Source organism: Ochotona curzoniae, unplaced genomic scaffold, assembly GCF_017591425.1.
Source record: "Ochotona curzoniae isolate NIBS_2020 unplaced genomic scaffold, NIBS_Ocur_1.0 contig_3432, whole genome shotgun sequence".
NCBI lineage: Eukaryota > Metazoa > Chordata > Mammalia > Lagomorpha > Ochotonidae > Ochotona > Ochotona curzoniae.
In genome coordinates this window covers 19067179-19088758 of record NW_024465859.1, presented here as the reverse complement: position 1 = coordinate 19088758, position 21580 = coordinate 19067179, and the positions used below count along the sequence as shown (strand labels likewise).

Sequence of the window (21580 nt, the reverse complement as noted above, 5' to 3'; positions counted from 1 at the left end):
GCAAAGGTCAGGTCCTAAGACGCTCACAGAAGTTGGATCTTGTTACAGATTCCTTAGTAAGTTCCTAAGGGTTCCCACGTTAACAGCTTGGTCCCCAGTGTAGCAACATGAGAGTGGTAGAATCCAGAAGCAGTAGGGCCCCATGGGAGGGAATTAAACCACTGAGAGCAATGCCTTTAGAAGGATTAATGCAGCTCTCATAGGACCCAAGTTCCCAGGAGAGTGGGTTATTACAAAGCAAATAATGGTCCCTCCTAGTCCCTGGCTTCCTGACTTGGTGAAGGCCTCTCCCTCTCACATATGCTCACACCATGAGTCATCATCCCTGATCACACCCATCATGCCCTCACGGAGCCAGCAGAGCCTTCTCCAGAGGCTGAACAAACAAGGCTGTGCCCAGTGTGCCCAGTCTTGGACTCTGTCCCTAAAACCGTAAGCTAATTAAGCCTCTAACAGGATATATATATATATATATATATATATATATATATACACACATACATATATATAGTTAGTGACAGACACACGGGGGGAGCATTCTGATCACCTGGTTCAGTTCCCAGATGCCTACAATGACCAGCCCAAGCCATGAGCCAGGAATGCAATCCAGCTGTCCCACATGTAGAGACCCAAGAACTTCAGCTGTCATTGCTTCCTCCCAGGTTCTGTTTGGTAGGAAGGTGGAGACAAGAGCTGCAGCCAGGTACTCAGAACTGCTGGGCTAAAGACCGGCTGCCTTTTCTTTAGAAGACACACAGATTCAGACATTTCCCACAACAGGAAATCACTGCAGTAATACAGGCCATACCCAGGAATATATTCCCAAATGTAAAAAGTTTGCCCTGGGGAGTGAGAGTGGGCAGAGTTCTGGGGGGTGGTGAGGGGAAGGTGGAGGGAGAGACTTCACTTTATTACTTTAAATATTCCCTGTCACTCATCTATTTTTACAAATGTCATGCATTACAGGCCAGTGCATTGGCTCAATTGGCTAAGCCTCCACCTCCAGGTGTGGTATCCCATATGGGCACCTATTCCGTGTCCCGGCTGTTCCACTTCCCATCCAGCTCCCTGCTTGTGGCCTGGGAAAGCAGTTGAGGACGGCCCAAAGCCTTGGGACCCTGCATTCAAGTAGGAGACCCAAAGGAAGCTCCCGATTCCTGGCTTCTGATCAGCTCAGCTCTGGCCATTGCTGCTCCCTAGGGAGTGAATCTGCAGAAGAAGACTGTTCTGTTTCTTCTCTCTGTAGATCTACCTTTCCAATACAAATAAACAAATCTTTTTTAAAATGTCACGCATTACTTCTGCAATCTACATTCACCTATTTGAAAGGCAGAGTGATAGAGGGAGTGAAAAAAAGAGAAAGACCAATCCCCATGTGCTGGCCCATTCGCCTAATGGCTGCAGTGAGGCCAGGGGTTGGAAACTCCATGCAGATCCCCACTTTGGTGGCAGGAACCCGAGCACTTGGGCCATCTTCCACTGCTTTCCCGGATGTGTTAATCAGGGACCTGGAGAGGAAGTGGAACAGTGGGAATTTACAGGACGCTGACATCTCAGTGCCAACTACTCCGAATTTTTAACAGAAAGGAGGCGTTGGGGCCAGTGTGATTGTTCAACAAGCCAATCCCTACCTGCAAGTGCCAGAACCCCATATGGGCACCGGTTTATGTCCCGCTTTTTCTCCTCTGATCCAACTCTGTTTATGGTTTGGGAAAACAGCAAAGGATGGCCCAAGCCTTTGGAAACCTGCACCCACGTGAAAGACCCAGAAGAAAATCTTGGAGAGTGAACCAGTAGAAGGAAGATCTTTGTCTTTCCTTCTCTCTGTAAATCTGCCTTTCCAACAAAAATAAATAAATCTTTAAAAAAGACAAAAGAGAGAGGAGGTGTTAAAGATCACTCTAACTGCTCTGCGAAGAAGGGACTGAACGCAGGGAGAGTAGACCCAGGGAGACTAGCTCTTGAGAACAGCTGTGGTAATAACTAGGTGGCCTAACTCAGAGTAACAACTGTGGACATGGGAAAAATTCAGATATTATTAGCAGGTACAACAGAAAGATCCTGGTAAGCGGTAAAGAAGAGGGAGGGATTTAAGAAGACAACTAGACCTCAAATAGACAAATTTGTGGATGATAAATGTCGTTACATTTCGTTAAACCAGGGAAATGGGGCAGGATACAGGTTTAGAGACAAAACTAGTTTCATTCTTAACCTGAAGTACTCCCTTAAGAACTCATAGGGGACCTGGTGCGGTGGCCTAGTGGCTCAGGTTCTCACCTTGAACATGCCAGGATCCCATATGGGCACTGGTTCTAGTCCCGGCAGCTCCACTTTCCATCCAGCTCCCTGCTTGTGGCCTGGGAAAGTAGTCGAAGATGGCCCAAAGCCTTGGGACCCTGCACCTGCATGGGAGGCCAGGAGCAGGTTCCTGGCTCCTGGCTTCGGATCGGCACAGCACAAGCTGTTGCGGTCACTTGGGGAATGAATCAAAAGATGGAAGATCGTTCTCTGTCTCTCCTCCTCTCTGTATATCTGACTTTGCAATAACAATAAAAATAAATCTTATTAAAAAAAAACACCTCATATTAGAAGTCTTTAATCTAGGGGCCCAGCATGGAGTCCTAGTAGTGTAGGTCCTCGCCTTGAACATGTCAGGATCCCATATGGACACCAGTTCTAATCCTGGCGGCCCCATTTCCCATCCAGTTTCTTGCTTATGGCCTGGGAAAGCAATCAAGGATGATCAAAAGCCTTGTGACCCCACTTGGATGACCTGGAAGAAGCGCCTGGCTTCAGATCAGCTCAGCTCCAGTTGTTGCAGCCACTTGGGGAGCGAATCAGTGTTAGGGAGATCTTCTTCTCTGTATATCTGACTGTGCAGTAAAAATAAATAAATCTTGGAAAAAAAAAAAAAAGAAAGAAAAAAAAGGCTGCAAGATAAACCGGAGGAATGGCAATGTTTAAAACTGAATTTCTGGAAATGATCTATGTCCAGTTGTATCATCACGGGTTCATCTCACTCGCTGACCTAGGAACCTGCACTGGAAGCAAGCAGTCCAGACTATTGGTGGGCAGAGCAGGGCACTAACCTGGGGGACGGGCAGCGGACAGGGGAGGCCACTTTAGGATGGAGCTGTGACTGCCCCTAAAGGGAGAATCTCAAGTCATGACAGCCAACAGAAACGGGCATACCCCCAAAACACAGGGAGTGGCAAAAAGCAAGCAGTCAGGAAACATTTCTTCAGTAAGTGATTGGGAAAACTATTTGATTTTATCATCCATCTCTATATTTCCAAGTTCCTCTTACTACTTACTCTACAACATAAACAGAATTATTACCTGGGTAACTTATTAGAAGTAAAAACATCAGTGGACAACATTGGAAAAAGCTGGGCTGAATGAGAATTCCTTTAATGCCAAGGACAACTGGCAAGGTTTAGCAGGTGTCCATCCAGCAAGTTAGTGAAAAACTGGGAAGTTAAATCCCTGAAGTGTTCACACCCAGAAACAGAGCTCCAGGACAACAAAGCACTGAAACAAAGCCATCGATTTCTCGGTGTCCTATCAATGTTCTCCCGGGTTAATGACATAATTTAACACTGGACCAAAAGGAAACCTCGGGCTCACTTAGCAAGTTAAAGACCAGTCAACACAATCTGTTGAACTAAGTCTGACAGTACTCCTTTGGGTCATAACTGCTGAAGCAATCACTTAGCACCCAAATCTCTCCCAGGGCTTCCGAGAGTGAAGCTTGTTGGAAACCTTGTCCACTGGGGACACTTTACAGCGCCTGAACTCTGGAGATACGCCCCTGACCAGAAGCCACATGCTTAGCCACCAAACTGAATTCACACTTACAAGGGCCCTTGCCCATCCACTTACCCCTAATCTGACGTCAACACAAAACAGATAAAGTAAACTGGACAGGAAAAGACTCTAACATGATGATTTGCATCTTTACTTACATGTTTCTTCTGATACCATCACTTGGTGTTCTGAGAGGGAAAAATGCACTTTAGACTTCGTATAAAGTGATCATTTGCACGTTATTGCAGACTAATACTTTTTTTTAAAGACTTATTATTTATTTTTATTGGAACGTCAGATACACAGAGAGGAGGAGAGACAGAGAAAGATCTTCCAACTGGTGGTTCACTCCCCAAGCGGCCACAATGGCTGGAACTGAGCCAATCCAAAGCCAGGAGCCAGGAACTTCTTCCAGGTCTCCCACGCAGGTACAGGGTCCCAGAGCTTTGGGCTGTCCTCAACTACTTTCCCAGGTCACAGGCAGGGAGTTGGATGGGAAGCAGGTTGGCCGGTTCCCATATGGGGCTATCTGGGAAAGGATGGCTGGACTGAGGATCTCTCTCTCCTTCCCCTGCTCTTTCTCTGCACCTCTGTCTTTCAAATAAAAATAAAAGAATCTTTTTAAAAATTACCTTGAAGCTTATTCATCATGAAGTCAACCTAATGATGATCCACTGGCCTAAGTGCATCATACATCTTCCTTGGATGCAGATTATCCCAGTGAATCAAGTCTCTGGACCCAAAGATAAGAACCACTGCTTACATAAACTGAGTGGTTTCCAGGCACAGGGTCACAGGTAAGTGAAAAAACCAAGAGGACTGGAGAGCAAGCAGAGATGCAGAGGGGCCTTTTCTTAGCAGTCCTTTATCATGGTGGGAAAGAAATCAGTGAGTATAGGGTTCCGTCTTCATATCTAAGTGCCATGATTTCCTGGACCACACTCCTGGAATTCCATAAATCTCAGTAGGCACACAGCCTAAACACTGGGAAAGTAACTATTCCCAGTGAGGCAGGGATGGGTGATGAAACGATCCTGGGACTACTCAGCAAAGCCTGCTCAGTCAGTGAACAGGCTACCTGCAGAAAGGTGTGCTCCTTGCTCTGCCTGGAACCCACTCCAGCCCACCTCAGGATTTACGCTCCCAAGTCTGCAGTATGCCACCGGTAGGTGCCCACCTTTAGTATATGCTAAACAGAAAACAAAAGAAGGACCTAGAAGCTCCTAGAAGGACTACACACTGGTCTTTGGATAAAACTTTCATGGCAATGTTGGGAAATATCTTTAGTTAAATCTGTACTGTGGGCAATAAAGGTTTGTAATCCATGTTCCATGCTCCCTATGGGAAACAGTGAGCTATCTGTTCTATCTAAGTTAGACAGGTTTCAATAGCACAGTTTCAGAAGGTGTGTGCCACTCTGATTTTCTAAGATCTGCTTTTTCAGCTTGCCCTTAGCCCTCTCCCCGATAATAGGTCACTTTAAAATTGAAATCATACTCCACTCTCAAATTTTATAACCAAGAACAAATAACAATTCTTTGACAGGTCAGCTGGCACACAGTACAAATACATATTCCAAGCCTTTAATTAATTGCTTCTGAATGCATCCCCCAATGCTAGGATTTTTCCATCCCAAATGTGATGATTAATCACAATCTAAACAGAGCTTGGCTTCTCCCAGCAGGCAAGGACTGGCGGGGAAGAAGCATGAGGGGCACACCATCATCAACGTGCAACTCAGACCATGGCATTTGCCTCTGTTCTTTACTTCCATGCCAGCTCCTCCCTCTCAGATCAAATCCAGTCGCCCTACCCTGGCCTCTGACTGCTACACTGCAGGCACCAAGTCCGTCTGCTGGCGTAAAATGTTCTGGCCTCTCGGAAGTGAACAGTGCCAATGTTATGAATGACAAAGTACTGCAAAAGTCAATGAAAAGGATCATTACACAAGGCCTCCGGGAAAGAAAGCTTTCCTTTTTTTTTAGCTTCAAGAATAAGCACTTACTGCAGTGGGGACCTGGCAGAGAGCCACAAGATTTCAGCTTGGACCCTTCTGGGAGGCAAGCCATCAGTAACTACCTCTTCCCACTAAGACATAACACATACACACCCCATGTGCAACGGAAGGGATTTGGGAAAGAACAAGATCAAAATCAGCATCCCCTCACACATCGCCGGGTTTGGCCTATAAATAATACATTTCCAGCAGCTTTCACTTTTCAAATGGGCTACTTTCTCAGCTGAATGGCAGGACACCAAATGGGAAGGAGAAGTCAATGTCACAGAGTCTAAACAGCTGTGGCCAATAAGGATGCTGCACAAGAGCCAATGGGAGAAGGGCTCCCCAAACTGCAGCAGGAGTGACTTCACTCCACCTCTCCTTTTATGAGGACCCAGGAAAACCACCACTAGCGCACCAAAGAACTCAGGGAAGACTTCTACATGCCAAGTTCCCATATCATATTTCAAGAAGACGGATTTGCCATGTTTCCTAGGGATTCTGAAATACGTAGATTTTTAAGTCTCCGCAAGGGACATGTACAGGAAACCTTTTCTCACAAAGTCAGGTGTCGTGCAATTGCACCCAAAAGGATGACAGCTGATGCTGACTGCCGATCATAAACTCCAAGGCTCATTCTTAACACGCTCCTTATACTTGAGACAAAACCTGTTATCCCACGGCAAACTTCATCTTAAACAGAAGCCAGCTGTGCCATGAGCTAACTCAGGGCACACAACGCAGAGGGCCTCTGCTTTCCCAGGGCACTGATTTGAGACGCGTGGGCTTCCCTGCCAAGGACATACGCCTCACTTTCTAAATGTTTGTTGGACAGTTCAGGATGGCTTCCGAAGCGAACAGGAAATCACTGAGTTTACCAGGAATCTGTAGCAGAACACACAGGTACACTTTAGTAGGTTTCCGCAACACTTACAAAACGCAACCGATCCTAAAGTTACATAAGAAAAGCGGTATGTCCCCGGAGGAATGAGTTGAGGCATATCTAAAGCCAACAGAAGGAATATCTATCCTGCAGCGGGGCTAGGTTACTAGAATTAGCTTTAGAAACGGCGCAGAGTACCCTAGGAAAGGAGGGCTACGTCCGCAGAAAAGATGCGGGCGACGCCACCAGAGCAGCACCCTCGAGCACTCCTTGGGTAGGACCGTGTTCTCTAATGAGTCTCTGCTGACCTGGTTAACGGGACAGGCTGCCTACGCCACAGCCCCAGAAACGAATTCCACCAGGTGGGAGAGCAGCCGCGGTGGGGGAGCAGCAGGCACCGGTGCGCTGGGTGGCGAGGGTGCCGGAGCTGTCACCGCCCTGGGACCCGCGCACAGCCCGGCGCTGCCACCTGCTTTCCACTTCCACGGGGAACCGGCGCCAGAAAAAAGCATTTCTAACGCCCTGGTCGTTGCTAAACCCCGAGCACAAGCCATGGACCCCAAGGCCAGGCCGCCGATTGCCGGGGCACTCTCCCCCCACCGAGGACGAGGCTGCGAACTTCCACGCGGTGCAAGCGAGGACCGGGAGACAAGCGGACGGGGGCGGCGCCGGGTGTGAGGGCACCGAACGCAGGGAGGTCGCGGGCCCAGGCCCACGGGATGGTAACCTGGGAGGGGGGGACCGCGCAGAGCCCCAATGCACGGGGCCGGGACGGGGCACCCCCTTTCCCCCGGGCTAGGGCGGGTGCGGACGAGATGGAAAACCGGGGCCGCTACCTGCTGCTGGATCTTTCCATCCTCCGTGACGACCCAGTGCGTCGTGGCCCAGGCCCCTCGAGCAGCCACACTGAGCAAGGCTGAAAGCCTGAGGAGCCAGCCCGGGCCGGAGCAGGTGAGCAGCTTGCACCGGCCGCGGATCCCGACTGCCGCCGCCGCCATCTTGGCCCCCCCAACCCGGTCGCTCACACCGGAACCGGAAGCGACTCCGCGCTGCCCGCCATCTTGGGGAGGTCTGCGCGGGAGGAGGTGGACGAGGAGGAGGCGGAGCCTGGAAGGGCGGCTCGGGCGGCTGGTGCCGGTGACCGACCGCTCTTTGGGGTCTGTGTGGTGAAAGCAAAAGGCCTTTAAACTGAAATGTTAAGAGTCGGGTTTTTTGTTTTGTTTTGCTGAGAGAAGTTTTAATTTCTCACCATAGAGTAGATTACCTTTTTAAAAAACAAACATTGGACGTTTCCACGGGGGTGGGCGGCCAGGGTTGCTGCTCCTAGGTCCCTCAACAGCTCTATAATGCGGGCGCTTGTAGGAACTTAAAGACAGTGAATAAACTCTCTTTCCTCGCTTTATTGCACCTATTGTATGCAGAATAGAATCCGCTCTGAGATGTGTACATTGATGGGGTGTTGTAATTTAATTTAAACCAAACCTTGGAGATTGCTATTAGAGGGGCAACTGTGGGTGAGCTTTAGGATGACAGGGAGCTTGTCTGAAATCCCTTCTCAGCTCTTCTCCCTAATCCTCGAGTCCGCTGAATCGGATCACAGTTTAACTGGGCTGTGCATATATACTTATCAGGTGGTTCACTTTTCCTTGGAAACTCACAGCACGCCGGGACGAACCTGGATCCTACGTGTGGTTCTGTCATTAGCTTCTACCAGATAACTTTTTTTAATGTTTCAGAGCACCTCCCACTTTCTGTCATGTGATTTTTATTTATTTCAATTCTTCTACAGGAAGACAGGAATTTTCCATTCACTGGTTCACTCGCCACAAGCCCACAGTAGCTAGAGCTGAGCGAGGGAGAAGCCAGGAGCTCAGGACGGAATCAGGGTCTCTCTTGTGGGGGACAGCGACCCAAGCACTTAACCCGTTGTCTGTGGCCTCACAGGATATGCTGGGTGTGAAGCAGGGGCCAGGACTGGACCCAGAATCTCTGAAATAAGCCAGGCTTTTGCAAGAGGAGACTTGAGGGCCCGGCACGGAAGAGTAGTGGCTAAAGTCTTCACCTGGCATGCGCCAGGATCCCATATGGGCGCTGGTTCTAATCCTGGCTGCTCCATTTCCCATCCAGCTCCCTGCTTGTGACCTGGGAAAGCAGAAGAGGACAGCCTAAAGCCTTGGGACCCTGAACCTGCATGCGATATCCGGAAGAGGCTCCTGGCTTTAGATTGGCTCAGTTCTGGTTGCTCTTTACAGCCACATGAGGAGTGAAACGAAGATCTTTCTGTCTCTCCTCCTCTCTATATATTTGACTTTTCAATTAAAAATAAATAAATATTTTTAAAGATTTTTTAAAGAATTTTTTTCACATTTTATTATTATTGCAATCATTTTATGATACAGTTCAATATTCCCTTATCCCCTCCCCAATTCCCTCCCTCTCCGCCCTCCAGTTCCTCCATATCATCACTAACACATAGCTCTTCATACTCAGTCATATGTTCATCATTGCGGACATGGACAATAGAATTATTTATTTTTAATTGAAAAGTCAGATACACAGAGAGGAGGAGAGACAGAGAGGAAGATCTTCCTTCCTCTGATCCACTCCCCAAGTCAGCGCAACGGCCCATGCTATGCCAATCCAAAGCCAGGAGCCAGGAACTTTTTCCGGGTATCCCACACGGGTGCAGGATCCCAAGGCTTTGGGCCATCCTCAACTGCTTTCCCAGGCCACAAACAGGGAGCTGGATGGGAAGTGGAGCTGCTGAGATTAGAACTGGCGCCCATATGGGATCCCGGCCCGTTCAAGGTAAGGACTTGAGCCACTAAGCCACGCTGCCAGGCCCTAAAAATAAATAAATCTTAAAAAAAAAAAAAAAGGCAACTTGAGTCACTGCCCCCGAGGCTCCCACCCTGTATCATTTTTGTTGTAAGATCATCATGCTATGCCTTGGGTTTCCTGTGGGAGAGTGTTGACCACTGCAGGAAAACAAGTTAATCATGCCTTCATGCTGTAGAAACAAGGGCCACAGAATTCTTTTTCTCCTTTCAGAGAGCAGCTTAAAGTGCTGACATAGTGAAGACTGATTAAGTTTTAAAATAAAGCAGTGGCAAATAACCTATGGTATCAGGGTCTTATTTTTAGGTGTAGAAGTCCTACTCTCGAGTGGAAAGACGTTCAATGATGTCATTCTCATCTAACATTTCTTGAGTGTTTACTACACTCTAGGTCCTACACATGCATAGTTACTATTTTTTTTTTAAGATTTATTTAATTGAAAGGCAGAGTTAGACATTACAGAGAGTTTTCCACCTGTTGGTTCATTTTCCAAATGGCTACAATGGCTGGAGTTGGGTTGGTTCAAAGCTAGGAGCCAGGAGCTCACTCAGGGTCAAAGCATTTGGACCATCCATAGCTGTTTTCCCAGGTATATCAGCAGGATGCTGGATTTGTAGTGGAGCAACTGGGACTTGAACTGGCACGTGGATGGGCTGCTGGCACTACAGACAACTGCTTCATGCAGTAAGCCGTAGTGCCAAATCCATTACAGCTACTGTTAAGTTACCAGGGGTAGGCTACTGATGTAACCTGACCAACGTCATGTTGCTAGTAACTGGTGGCCTGGATTTGGACTTGGATCTGCCTGACTGTAGAGCCTGAGAATGAATGAAGTATAGTAAGGAGAAGCCCAACATGACACATTTTGCCTACCAGCTGTTCGATCCATTTATTTTTTTATCTTTTAAAATTATTATTTTAGATGATGTTTACATGGTTGATCATGGTGGGAAGGTTCTAGGGTTAAGGAGAAGTGAGTGTGATCATTGTTTCCAAGCTTTCTATTTCTTCTTCCCATTTTTGGGGGTAGGAGGGAGATACGGGGATAGGCCATACCCAGTCTTCCAACCATGCCAGTATCTGAGGATGGGGAAAGTATCAACCTAGAGTCACCACGAGGCACAGGCTCTGAAGGTTCTGCCCAGGTGGATGTGATAGTTCTAAAATGCTGTTCATCTCACCGATCTATGGATGAGGAACCCCTTCCATTGGCACACACAGTTGACCTTAGAGTTTCCATTCATCCAGATTTTTGCTGTCATCGTTTGGCTGGAGTAATTCTGTCCTCTGTTCTCTGCTATGGTACCAGATGTCCTCTGCAGGCCCCAATGGGATGCCATGTCCTCCATGTGCACCATGGTCTGTGCACCATGGCACTCCATCCCCTACACTGAGGAATACCAGTTCTCCTAGGTGGCTCATGGACCTGAACTAGGAGACCTGGGCCAAGCTGGACCCTCCCTGCCCCGGGGCTCATGAATCCAGTGCTCATCACACAGGCAGGCTCAGTGACATGGGCCAAGAGACCCAGGTCCCTCTGGGCCAACCCACCCTTTTGACCCATTTACCTTTAGAGGAGAAAAGAATCGTAGCTTCTGTATTGTACTACCTATTTCTACTTTTCCTTGTCTTTTCTGATCCTGTATTGGTCTTTCTATTGCTGTGACAAGCTTCTATAAACTTAGCAGCTTAACACAACTGCAGTTCAGGCGGCAAGTTTGGCATGCCGTGCCCTGGTTCTCTGCAGAATCTCACAAGCTCTCTGTAACCGCATCCAAAGCTGAGAATCCTGTTACTAGCTCATTCTCCAAGTTTCTACAAGAATTCAGGTATCTGCAGTTTGAAGACCAAGGTACCTCTTTTCTTGCTGGGCAGGAACATGAAGTGAAGATCACCCATGATTTACTATTGCATAGCCCTATCAACAATGGCAGCCATCCAAGGTAACAAGCAGAATATCTCTACTGTGAACTCTCAGACTTCCTCCATCTCTAGACTTAGATTTAAAACACTGATGAGAGGGTCTGGCATGGTAGCCTAGTGGCTAAAGTCTTTGCATGTTCCCAGGATCACATATGAGTGCCGGTTCGTATATTGGTGGCCCCACTTCCCATCCAGCTCCCTGCTTGTGGCCTGGGAAAGCAGTTGAGGATAGACCAAAGTCTTAGAATCCTGCACCCGCATGGGAGACCTGGAAGAGGCTCATGTCTCCTGGATTTGGATTGGCTCAACTTCAGCCATTGTGGCCATTAGGGGAGTAAATCAGGGGACAAAAAAATAAACCTTCAAAAGCAATAAAGAAAACACTGATAAGATTAGATAAAGTCCATCTGGCTGATCTCCCCCACTCCACCCTCACCCCTTTTTAAAAAAGATTTATTTTTATTGGAAAGTCAGATATACAGAGAGCAAAATCTTTCATCCACTGATGCATTCCACAAGTGGCCGCAACAGCCGGGGCAGAACTGAACTGAAGCCAGGAGCCTGGAGCTTCTTCCAGGTCTCCCACATGGATGCAGGGTCCCAGGGGCCACTGGGATTAGAACTGGCGCCCATATGGGATCCCAGCCCATTCAACGCAAGCTAGCTGCTAGGCTACTGCGCCAGGACTTGGATGATCTCTATTTTGATTAATTCCATGTGAATTGATTAGTAGCCTTAAGAACATCGTAAATTCCTTTGGCCATACAACATAATCACAGGAATGATATATTCATATGTTTGCCCCAGCATATCATTAACTGACATAAAAATTGTTTAGGGCCCGGCGCGGTGGCGCAAGTGGTTAAGGGTCCTCGCCTTGCACGCCCGGGATCCCATATGGGTGCCGGTTCTATCCCGGCAGCCCGGCTTCCCTTTCAGCTCCCTGCCTGTGGCCCGGGAAAGCAGTCGAGGACAACCCAAAGCTTTGGGACCCTGCACCCGCGCGGGAGACCCGCAAGAGGCTCCTGGCTTCGGACCGGCATAGCACCAGTCGTTGTGCTCACTTGGGGAGTGAATCATCGGATGGAAGATCTTCCTCTCTGTCTCTCCACTCTGTATATCCGCCTTTCCAATAAACAAAATAATAAAAAATAAATCTTTTAAAAAAATTATGTTTAAAATACAGAATGTAATCTTTTCTATATAAGGAATTTTTTTAAAGATTTATTTATTTTTATTGCAAAGTCAGAGGAGAGACAGAGAGGAAAATCTTCCGTCCGATGGTTCACTAAAGTGACCGCAATGGCTGGAGCTGAGCCAATCCAAAGCCAGGAACCAGGAGCTTCTGTGTCTCCCACACGAGTTGCAGGGTCCCAAGGCTTTGGGCCGTCCTCAACTACTTTCCGAGGCTACGAGCAGGGAGCCGGATGGGAAGCAGGTCGGTCGGGATTAGAACCAGCGCCCATATAGGATCCTGGCGCATTCAAGGTGAGGACTTTAACCACTACATTATTGTGCTGGGCCCTATATAAGGAATTTAATGATGGGAATCTTTGGGGACTATTTTAGAATTCTATCATAAATCCTGATTGCCCAGAAGCATATCTCTGTTTATTAAGCAGTTTTGAGTGTCACATACTGATGCTTAGAAACCTTTGCTCATTCTACTTCCTGCCAGAAATCTTTTCCTTGGGCTTCCTTATCACATCTGTTCTTTATTGTATCTCAGATTTCAGCCCATAGAAGGTCAGCTTCCATTTGCTTCCTCTGAATTCTGTAGTACTGATAAAACACCAGGTTGCCTTGTGCTACTGTATATCTTGAATGGCTAATTTTTGAGTAACTCTTGCAAAGGTTCCAGGACCCAGACCAGTGAGGCAGAACACTGCCACAGGCAAAGCAGACTTGTTACTCAGACAGGCAGCAGCGATGGACTACTAAGATCATGGTGACGGTCCCACCATGACTCAGGAAAGCTGCCCAGAGCAACTGGAATCTCACCTTTATGCCTCCTATTGCACCACAGGCTAAGGAGGACCCCAAATCCATAGAGAGACAGAAAGATCCTCCTTCCATTGGTTCAGCCCCAAATGGTTGCAAATGCTGGAGCTGAGGCAATCTGAAGCCAGGAGCCAGGAGCTTCTAGGTCTCCCATGCAAATGCAGGGTCCCAAGGCTTTGGGCGGTCCTCTGATGGATTCCTAGCCAAAAGCAGGGAGCTGGATGGGAAGTAGAGCACATGAACTGCTACTCATATGGGATGTCAATGCTTGAAGGTGCAGGATTAACCAACTGAGTCATTGCACCAAACCCAGTGGCTTATATTTGAAGACTTAGAACACGATTTGTTTGCTGGTTGAACAGTGGAGTGGTTTTTCTGCTCTCTTATTGTTGGCTCGGGTCACCTGTTCAGCTAGTGAAGTCCCAGTCACACTTCTGGGAGTGATATAAATGGTTAGGATTCTTCCTCAAGCACGGTGCTTACACACTCTTCTTACCAGATTAATCAAGGTGCTGAGTGAATGGAAGTGAAGGTTGCCAAGGTCCTTGAGAGGACAGAGCTAAGCATCCCTTCTCCATTCTATTGGTCAAAGCTCAAGATCATCCAAAAGTTCATAAAATGTGTAATATGAAAAAGCATTGCACCAATTATATTTTCTTTTGTACTACTTTTGATTCTGCTTTTGATAATTGATCTTTTGATTCTACTTTTCATAATTTTTTTTAAGTTCACTCAACATGGCTAATCCAGACTCAAGATGGAAAGAGACTCATTGTGACAGGATACATGGTATAAACAGTATTACCAAACAGGGATTACTAGCAGCCTTACTACATAAAGTCCTCAAGAACAACTATGAATTGGTGGGAGGTAAGACAGTGCATTGGAGGGAGGCTGAGCATGTCAGGAAGAGCTGCACCTCTATGAAGTTAATGTGTGTGAAAAATGGAAAGGATTTTCAAGGGGATGCAGAGGCTGCCCATATACAGTAATTTCATTTAGAAATGGTTAGTCAACCAGATGCATCTGAAGCACAGGGTTACTACAGATGAGACAGACCATGGATCTAATCAGTCTTGCATGCTCATCCATAGCGATACCAGGGGTCTTCTAAGAATGGTGTGGTAGTCATCCCCAGGACAATGTATCACATTTTGATGTAGTAGTCTCAGTATATCCAAATGCTTGCAGCTGTTAATACATGTGGGAAGGACAATGACAATGGAAGAGTTTTTATAAAATAGTTAAAGTTTCAATACTCTGATTTTATGATTAAACACAAGTTTATTCTATTTCATAGGTTTGTAGTTTCTAAAAAGTTTTATCTATCACTTACAGGATGTTACATAGTACTATCTCATAGACACACTATTCCCATATCCTTAATCTGTCCCCAATCCATTTCTATTTATGTATTTCTTGAGGAATACAAATTGGAACTGTAAGTCAGATTCTACTGTTACTTATAGTCTACTGTTACTTCATACTGTTATTTAATAGATGCATCAATTTTTACTGGATTTTTACAAAGATTTATCTTTATTGGAAAGGCAGATTTAGAAAGATCTTCCATCCATCCATTCACTCCCTAAATGGCTGCAATGGCTGGAGCTAAAGACAGGAAACTGGAGCTTCTTCTAGGTCTCCCACAATGGTTCAAGGTCAAGGTTTTGGGCCATCCTTTGTCTTGCTCTCAAATTATTCCTGAGATATCACGTCACTAAGCTATCTTAATTGTGTTTTATAAGTTAGCTGACACAAATGAATGCTTGTGTTTTCACAACATTCACCACTGACACTGGCCTAAGCTCACCAGGCTTTCTGTAATAGCATGTGGATGCCATGAGAATCTTCCTGCCATGTTCGGCATTATATCCCTAAGACTTAAAACAGTGCCTTTAATTTATATATTGAAAGATTAATATGCATTAAGCACTATTTTTAGATGCTTGGGATTATCTGTGAACAAAACGCAGAAACATGGTTTAGTGTTTTGCTAAAAAGGACCAAATCCTTGGAGGTGGCATTGTGGTGCAGCAGGTTAAGTTGCTACCTGAGACACCAGCATCCAACACTGGAGTGACAAATAAAAACAAATAAATATCAAAATTTAAAAAAAAGGATTGCATTCACTTATAAATTAATATATCTAAAACAGAGTTAATATAAAGGAAAATACTTCAAAGATCTCATGGAAAATGAAATTCAAAGGTAAATTTATTTTGGTGGAAAAAGTTCACGGAGTTTTTATAAAGGATAAAAAGTAACTTGCAAGATTCTATCAAGACTGAATTTCTTGAAGGCAGAGCAGTGTCTTGGCTATCTAGACATTTTCGTGGTCTAACACAATGCTTAGCATATGAGAAACAATAAATGATAATATTTAAGAATCTGGAGTTACCAAAGTTAGACCACATCAAGACACAAACCAAAATTACAAAAGGAAGTTTATTTCGAAAGCATAAAGGAACATTTACATTTGAACAAAGTGACAAACAGGTGTCTTGCAAAAATAAACCCATGGCATGAAATTTTCATTCCAATTTCGGGAGCAAAAATAACCCTAGTTTTACAACAAAGTGGGAAGGGAAAAAACAGGCAACTCAGTATCCAACTGCAAAAAGTAAAATCACTTCTGCTCAGCTTCGAGCTTACAAATATACTTTAAAAAGAGGAAAAATCACATGTTCAAATGTATATGATGGTAGTCCCAATGGTTTCTCTACTTGATGGCTTTAGGCCACTTGCTGCCCTATTTCTCAGGTCCAGGCAAGCTGGTCACAGCTTCAAATGACAATTCTTTGTTCCTATGTCTGTTCAGATTCCTAGAGAGCTCAGGGTCAGCTCAGAGTCATCTGGAATGTTGAGATTATTGCCACCACTCCACAGCCAGGCTGACCAGCTTCTTCTGCTCACTCTAGTATCACTCTAGTTTTTGAGAAGTATTTTCCCCATAAATATGTACAGTAAAGAGGCTTTGCTTTTTCCCCCATGTAGAATAACAGTAGTGGAGACACCTGTAATGGAATCACAAACTATTTCTCAAAAAATACATCCAACTCCTAGAAATGTCATTCAGGCATGTGACCTGAATAGCAAACTTGGGAAGAGTAACTGGAACAAATACATATGAAACATCCAAATGCAGAGCAAAGGATCTATGCTATCAAAAATGCCCATGACATTAAACACTCCACAAACCTCCCATCTGTTGTTTTAACCTAAGGATCTATTGGCTAACTTATACAATAATTTTGATTAATAACCTGAGAAGTTAAAATCTTGAAAGTGGCAAAAGCAAACTGAGAGAACATCCCTTACTTACTGGTACTATGTTATCAACTTGCTTTTCCTGGGTAGCCCTGGTTATTAAATCTCCAAATCCTAAGTTATACTACTATCTTTCTTAGCCTGTAGATACTCCTATGTACACCAGAGTCGACCTTTTGGCTATATTTCCACCAAGAATGATCTTCAAATTTGTCTTTGGAAATGCAGCCTTTGTTTATTTTCACTTTTAAATAACAATAATCATGTAAGTGCAACTGACTCACTATTGGGAATAAAATCCTAGGTGATAAGTCATTAATGAATTCAACCTCAAAAGGATAATCATTGTGTCAAAGACAACCCATTCCTGGAATTTTAAAAAATGATTTAGGTTGTATAGTCAAGTTTCACAGCATGCATATATATATATATGCATATATATATACACACACACATACTCACACATATATACCTACGTATGTATATTATACATACACATTCAAAGAGTAAGATCCCATATTCAAAAGTTTGTATCACAATATATGGAGAAAAGTTAGGTAAGCAGTGCAAAGCAACTTACTTCCTCCTAAAAATGTAAAGTCAGTTCCACATTTTAAGAAAGCTGGTAAGTATCTTGAATGCTGCACCACTGGATTGCAGCTTCTTAAAAAATAATGAAAATAAAATGTTAAGATTGACAGTTACTTTTCTCCATATGTTGAGCAAAAAACCAAGAGGGGAGAGGAAAATCATCAAAACTGAAGATCTTTACAAGACAGCAGAACTAGACTGAATCTCTTTACATTTTAGTCTTGAACAGCTTTTAATAACAAATTATCGAGACATTTAAAAGATTCACAATAGTGAAGTTTGAATAATGTATTGCAAAAACAATCCAAGATTGCAGACAAAGCATCCAAAAATATCGCTGTGGTTTTACCTTGGACACAACCATGGTCTATTACAAAAGTAGATCATACATACAAAGGTATAAAGAACAGTAAGTTTTTAGCTGAAGGCAGCAGTCCTTTAAAGGGACATCCCCGGCAATCCATAGAACAGTAGAATTTAGTATATTATGCTCATGACAATGCTGAAGAATGTGATGTCTTTCTCAGTAGAGTCTTCCCCGACTACGATTTCCTCGTGCTCCCCAACCTCGGCCACCTCTACTTCCCCTGAAGGCTCCTCTCTGCTCTACGAGAAAGCGAACAAGGGTTTAGGTCTTGCTCAGGACCTTTGTGATTCAGCAAACACAGAAGAAATGCTGCTTACAGCACTGAATGTAGCAGCAGGCTCAATCAAAGCAGAACTGGTACTGTGCTAGCTTGCCCACAAACTCATTCTGGAATAAAATCAGGGCAACATATATGTCGAAGTACACATGGCGATATACCAAAAACATTCATAGGGGGTGCTCAAGTTAATGTATCCTATAACAAAGCTGCAAGGCGACAATATACAGGAATTAACACTTTTTAAGTTCTTGAATATCTATGATACTAAATTAGCTATAGTGTTATGCATAAATCACTATGAAATTAACAAAGAACCATTAGCCTTTAAAAATATACCTTCTGAATGGAACAAACACAAAATTTCTTTGTATTCAAGTACCTGGACTTAACATAAATGAAGAATTAAATGCTGACAGTTATTTCCCTGCTGGAGTATCTGGAACATCCTGGCAGGCTCGCGTGCGCACACATACACACACACAAAAATGTGAGAAATCACATCACTTGTATTACACAGGACAAGTCTTTGATCCATTGGTCAGTCACTTTCATAGCCCCGAGAAATGATCCTTCAAGGGAGTCTTTCCATTGATGACTGAAGTTATCAGCAAGGCTGGACTGTCCATCACATGTCAATAAGAGCACACATCTTCACTGAAGTTTCAAACCTCTTGCTAGCAGCAATAAAGAGCTTTCATTCGCTGGCTTGGATCCACACTCTCAGTGGCTTGAAAAACTTTGCAATCCCCCTGCCCACTTTTCCCATTATTGCTTATTAAGTCATTAGAAAGACCACTTTAATAATACCTTAGTAATTATTCATATTATTCTAGGATTAAAAATAAAGAACATAAGTTATAAAATATAGAGCTAATTTTGTTGGAATCATTACCATGTTTGCAAAGCAAGAAGCAGAAACAGCGGTTAGTAAAGCAAGGTTAGTAAAGCAACGCAGATGGTACTGAGAACTGCTTTTTGACTGAATGGGTGAAACAGTTATAAAAAAGACAACAACAAATCCCGAAGCACCACCAAGAGCTTACATATGTAACATGCTAAAGCCCCAGTGCGAACTATGAGCAGCTGCATGTTCCTACGTCCCAACAAGCAGAATCAGAGTTCAGTTCGCTTTGCAGGCTATTGCGCCCGATTACACAAAGAGCTGAACCATGAGTCCTCAAATATTATCTGCAGTACACTGCTCATTTTCCCCCTTAAGTATGGTATGGTATAATGTGAGGCATGGCATTTTTCACATCTCTCTTCCATATGCAGTTTCACCAGATTCTCACTAGTAGGAAGGAGGCAGTGAGTTTTGAAGAACAAATTTCTCAAAGAAACGAAGAGTAACTGAAAAGTAATATGGTTCTCTTCTGTACAGCCATAACTCTTTCCTTACTTTCATTCAAGCCACATTCTCCCAGCCTCCGAGATAACCGCTTTTTAAAGACTGGCACTGTTACATACCACAATTAACCATGAGGACAATATTTTGTGCTATCAAGTAGCACATGATACTTTCTAGTTACAAAATACTCCCACAAATATTCTTACTTGAAGCTTGTGTGAGCCGTTATCCTCATTTTTCAGATTAAAAGCATGCAGAGATGAATATTTCCACACTGTTACACAAGTGAAAGTTCAGTGATACTTCCTGAACTCTTAAAACGAATGACTGGAGTGGAGAGGTTAATTTCTTAACCTGAAGTTAGCTCTCTCTAGTCTGTTTGCTCAAAGGAATACAGTCACTCTATAAGGAATTCACTTAATGTCACAATTATTTCACCTTGAAAGATGTACTAGGGAATTAACTGATTGCTTATTAGCCCAATCACAGGCATATTTCATTGCTCAACAGTATTAATACATTGTGTCTGCCTAGGCAATAAAAGGAATTGAATAGGTGTCACTTTTATTTGAGAGGTGGACGGTCAGAGTTCTCTTTGTCTATTCTCCAACTGCCTGCAAGGGCTGGGGCTGAGACCCGGAGCTGTGAACTCAGGAAGCCACTCACTGCTGTGCTTCAGCAGGATGATGGGATCCCGAGTCAGGTTGATGCAGGGATACGGGCATCCCCAGAAGTGTTCTAATGGCTACACCAAAAGCCCAAGTACATTTTTTCATCAATATATTTAGTAAATGCCTTAGAATTTATTATTTTAAATGAATTCGAATGGCAGACAAGACAGAGCTCCCATCTAATAGTTCATTCCTTAAATGCCTGCAGTGGGCAGCCAAGGGCGGGGGACTCAATCCAGATCTCCCATATGGGGGCCAGGGACCCACTCAGTCAAGCCATTATCTACTGTCTAAAGAAGTTGGGTTTGTAAATGGAGTTGAAACTGGAACTCAGGCACTGATATGACATGCAGGCCTCTTAACCAGTCTATTAAAGCTGCATCATATGACTGTTCCAAACTTTCTTTCAGATTCAAACGGCTCTACGGGAGGAAAGACTGGAAACTGGAAAGCTGTCCTGGCTTAAGTAAGTAGGAAGACAGGCTAATCCTATGTCTGTGGCATTGGCACACCATATGGCTGCCAGTTTGAGTCCCGGCTGCTCCACTTCTGATGGAGCATGTGGCCTGGGAAAGCAGTGGAGGCTGGTTCAAGTTCTTGGGCCCTTGCTCCATGTGGGAGATCCCAAGGAAACTCTTGACTCCTGGTTCAGCTCAGCTCAGCAACAGGCAATGCAGTCATTTGGGGAGTGAATCCAATCAGAATGGATGAAAGCTCGCTCACTCTCTCTCACAAATTAAAATAAATAAACCTTAAAAAAATGTGTGGGAAGTAATGATAGCAGGACTGCACATGGGCAGGAGGAGACACTGCAGTATATAACACACCTCCTCGCCAAAGAGCGCTTGATCGTTTGAATTCCCTCCTCTAACTTCTTCTGAACTAGCTGCAGAAGCTGGGAGATGAAGTCGCAGGCTGACAAGGTCCAAGAAAGATCATTAACATTAATCTGCCAGAAGCTATATGCATCCCCGAGGGAGAATGCACAAAGATAGAACTGAGAAAAAAAGCACAACTGAGATAGAACTGAGAAAAAAAGGAAAGGATGCTCCACACCAACATCATTTGTTTCTCTTAGTTTCTCAAAAACAAGCTGAATTCTTCTAAGTGCTTAGTGCCAAATGCCTGATTCAGTGGGTCCACAAGGATGAGTTCACAAGGAATGAATATTGTTTCCCCAAAAGCTTTAGTTCCCTAAGTCAACTTGAAAAAGCCATCTTGACAGAGCTATATTATATATATATATATATATATAAAACAATATTAAAATCAGGTCAATACAATTCTGCCTAATCTCTCGTATTGCTTCTACCCAAACGGAAACGCTCACCATAATTAAAATTGCTCAAATTGCTGCTGTATTTCCCACTGGGAGGATTATAGATCTGTCTGGCATCCCTTTTTGGTCCTGCTGCAGACTTCTTGGGTGGGGAACCTGAAGTTCTATCTTCAGTGGCTCTCTTCTGCCTATGAGAGAATTTTAAAAAGGAAAAAAGTTATCCTAGAAGATACCAAGACATTTGCAACACAGCACAAGAGCTATGAAAGACATCCTAAAAAGAACAGCCACACGAGAAAAACAGTGCTAAATATTCAAATAAG

General features: G+C 44.4%; 2 protein-coding genes across 10 annotated transcripts in view; both read right to left on the bottom strand.

Annotated features, from left to right (window-relative positions):
• Nucleotides 1-7721, bottom strand: part of TTC17 (tetratricopeptide repeat domain 17) — a 128991-nt gene extending 121270 nt beyond the window's left edge. For all 6 annotated transcript variants that reach the window (XM_040980130.1, XM_040980131.1, XM_040980133.1 and 3 more), the window contains exon 1: nt 7526-7721. In XM_040980130.1, the coding sequence (XP_040836064.1) occupies nt 7526-7687 (162 nt within the window). In that variant the 5' untranslated portion in view covers nt 7688-7721. The remainder of the gene's footprint in view (nt 1-7525) is intronic.
• Nucleotides 7722-17012: 9291 nt separating this feature from the next.
• Nucleotides 17013-21580, bottom strand: part of API5 (apoptosis inhibitor 5) — a 28836-nt gene continuing 24268 nt past the window's right edge. For 3 of the 4 annotated variants that reach the window (XM_040980127.1, XM_040980126.1, XM_040980128.1), the window contains 2 exons: nt 21309-21445; nt 17013-17913 (listed from right to left, as the gene is read on the bottom strand). In XM_040980127.1, the coding sequence (XP_040836061.1) occupies nt 17891-17913; nt 21309-21445 (160 nt within the window). In that variant the 3' untranslated portion in view covers nt 17013-17890. Of the gene's footprint in view, nt 17919-21308; nt 21446-21580 lie in introns of all 4 variants that reach the window. The other variant, XM_040980125.1, reaches the window with a different exon arrangement.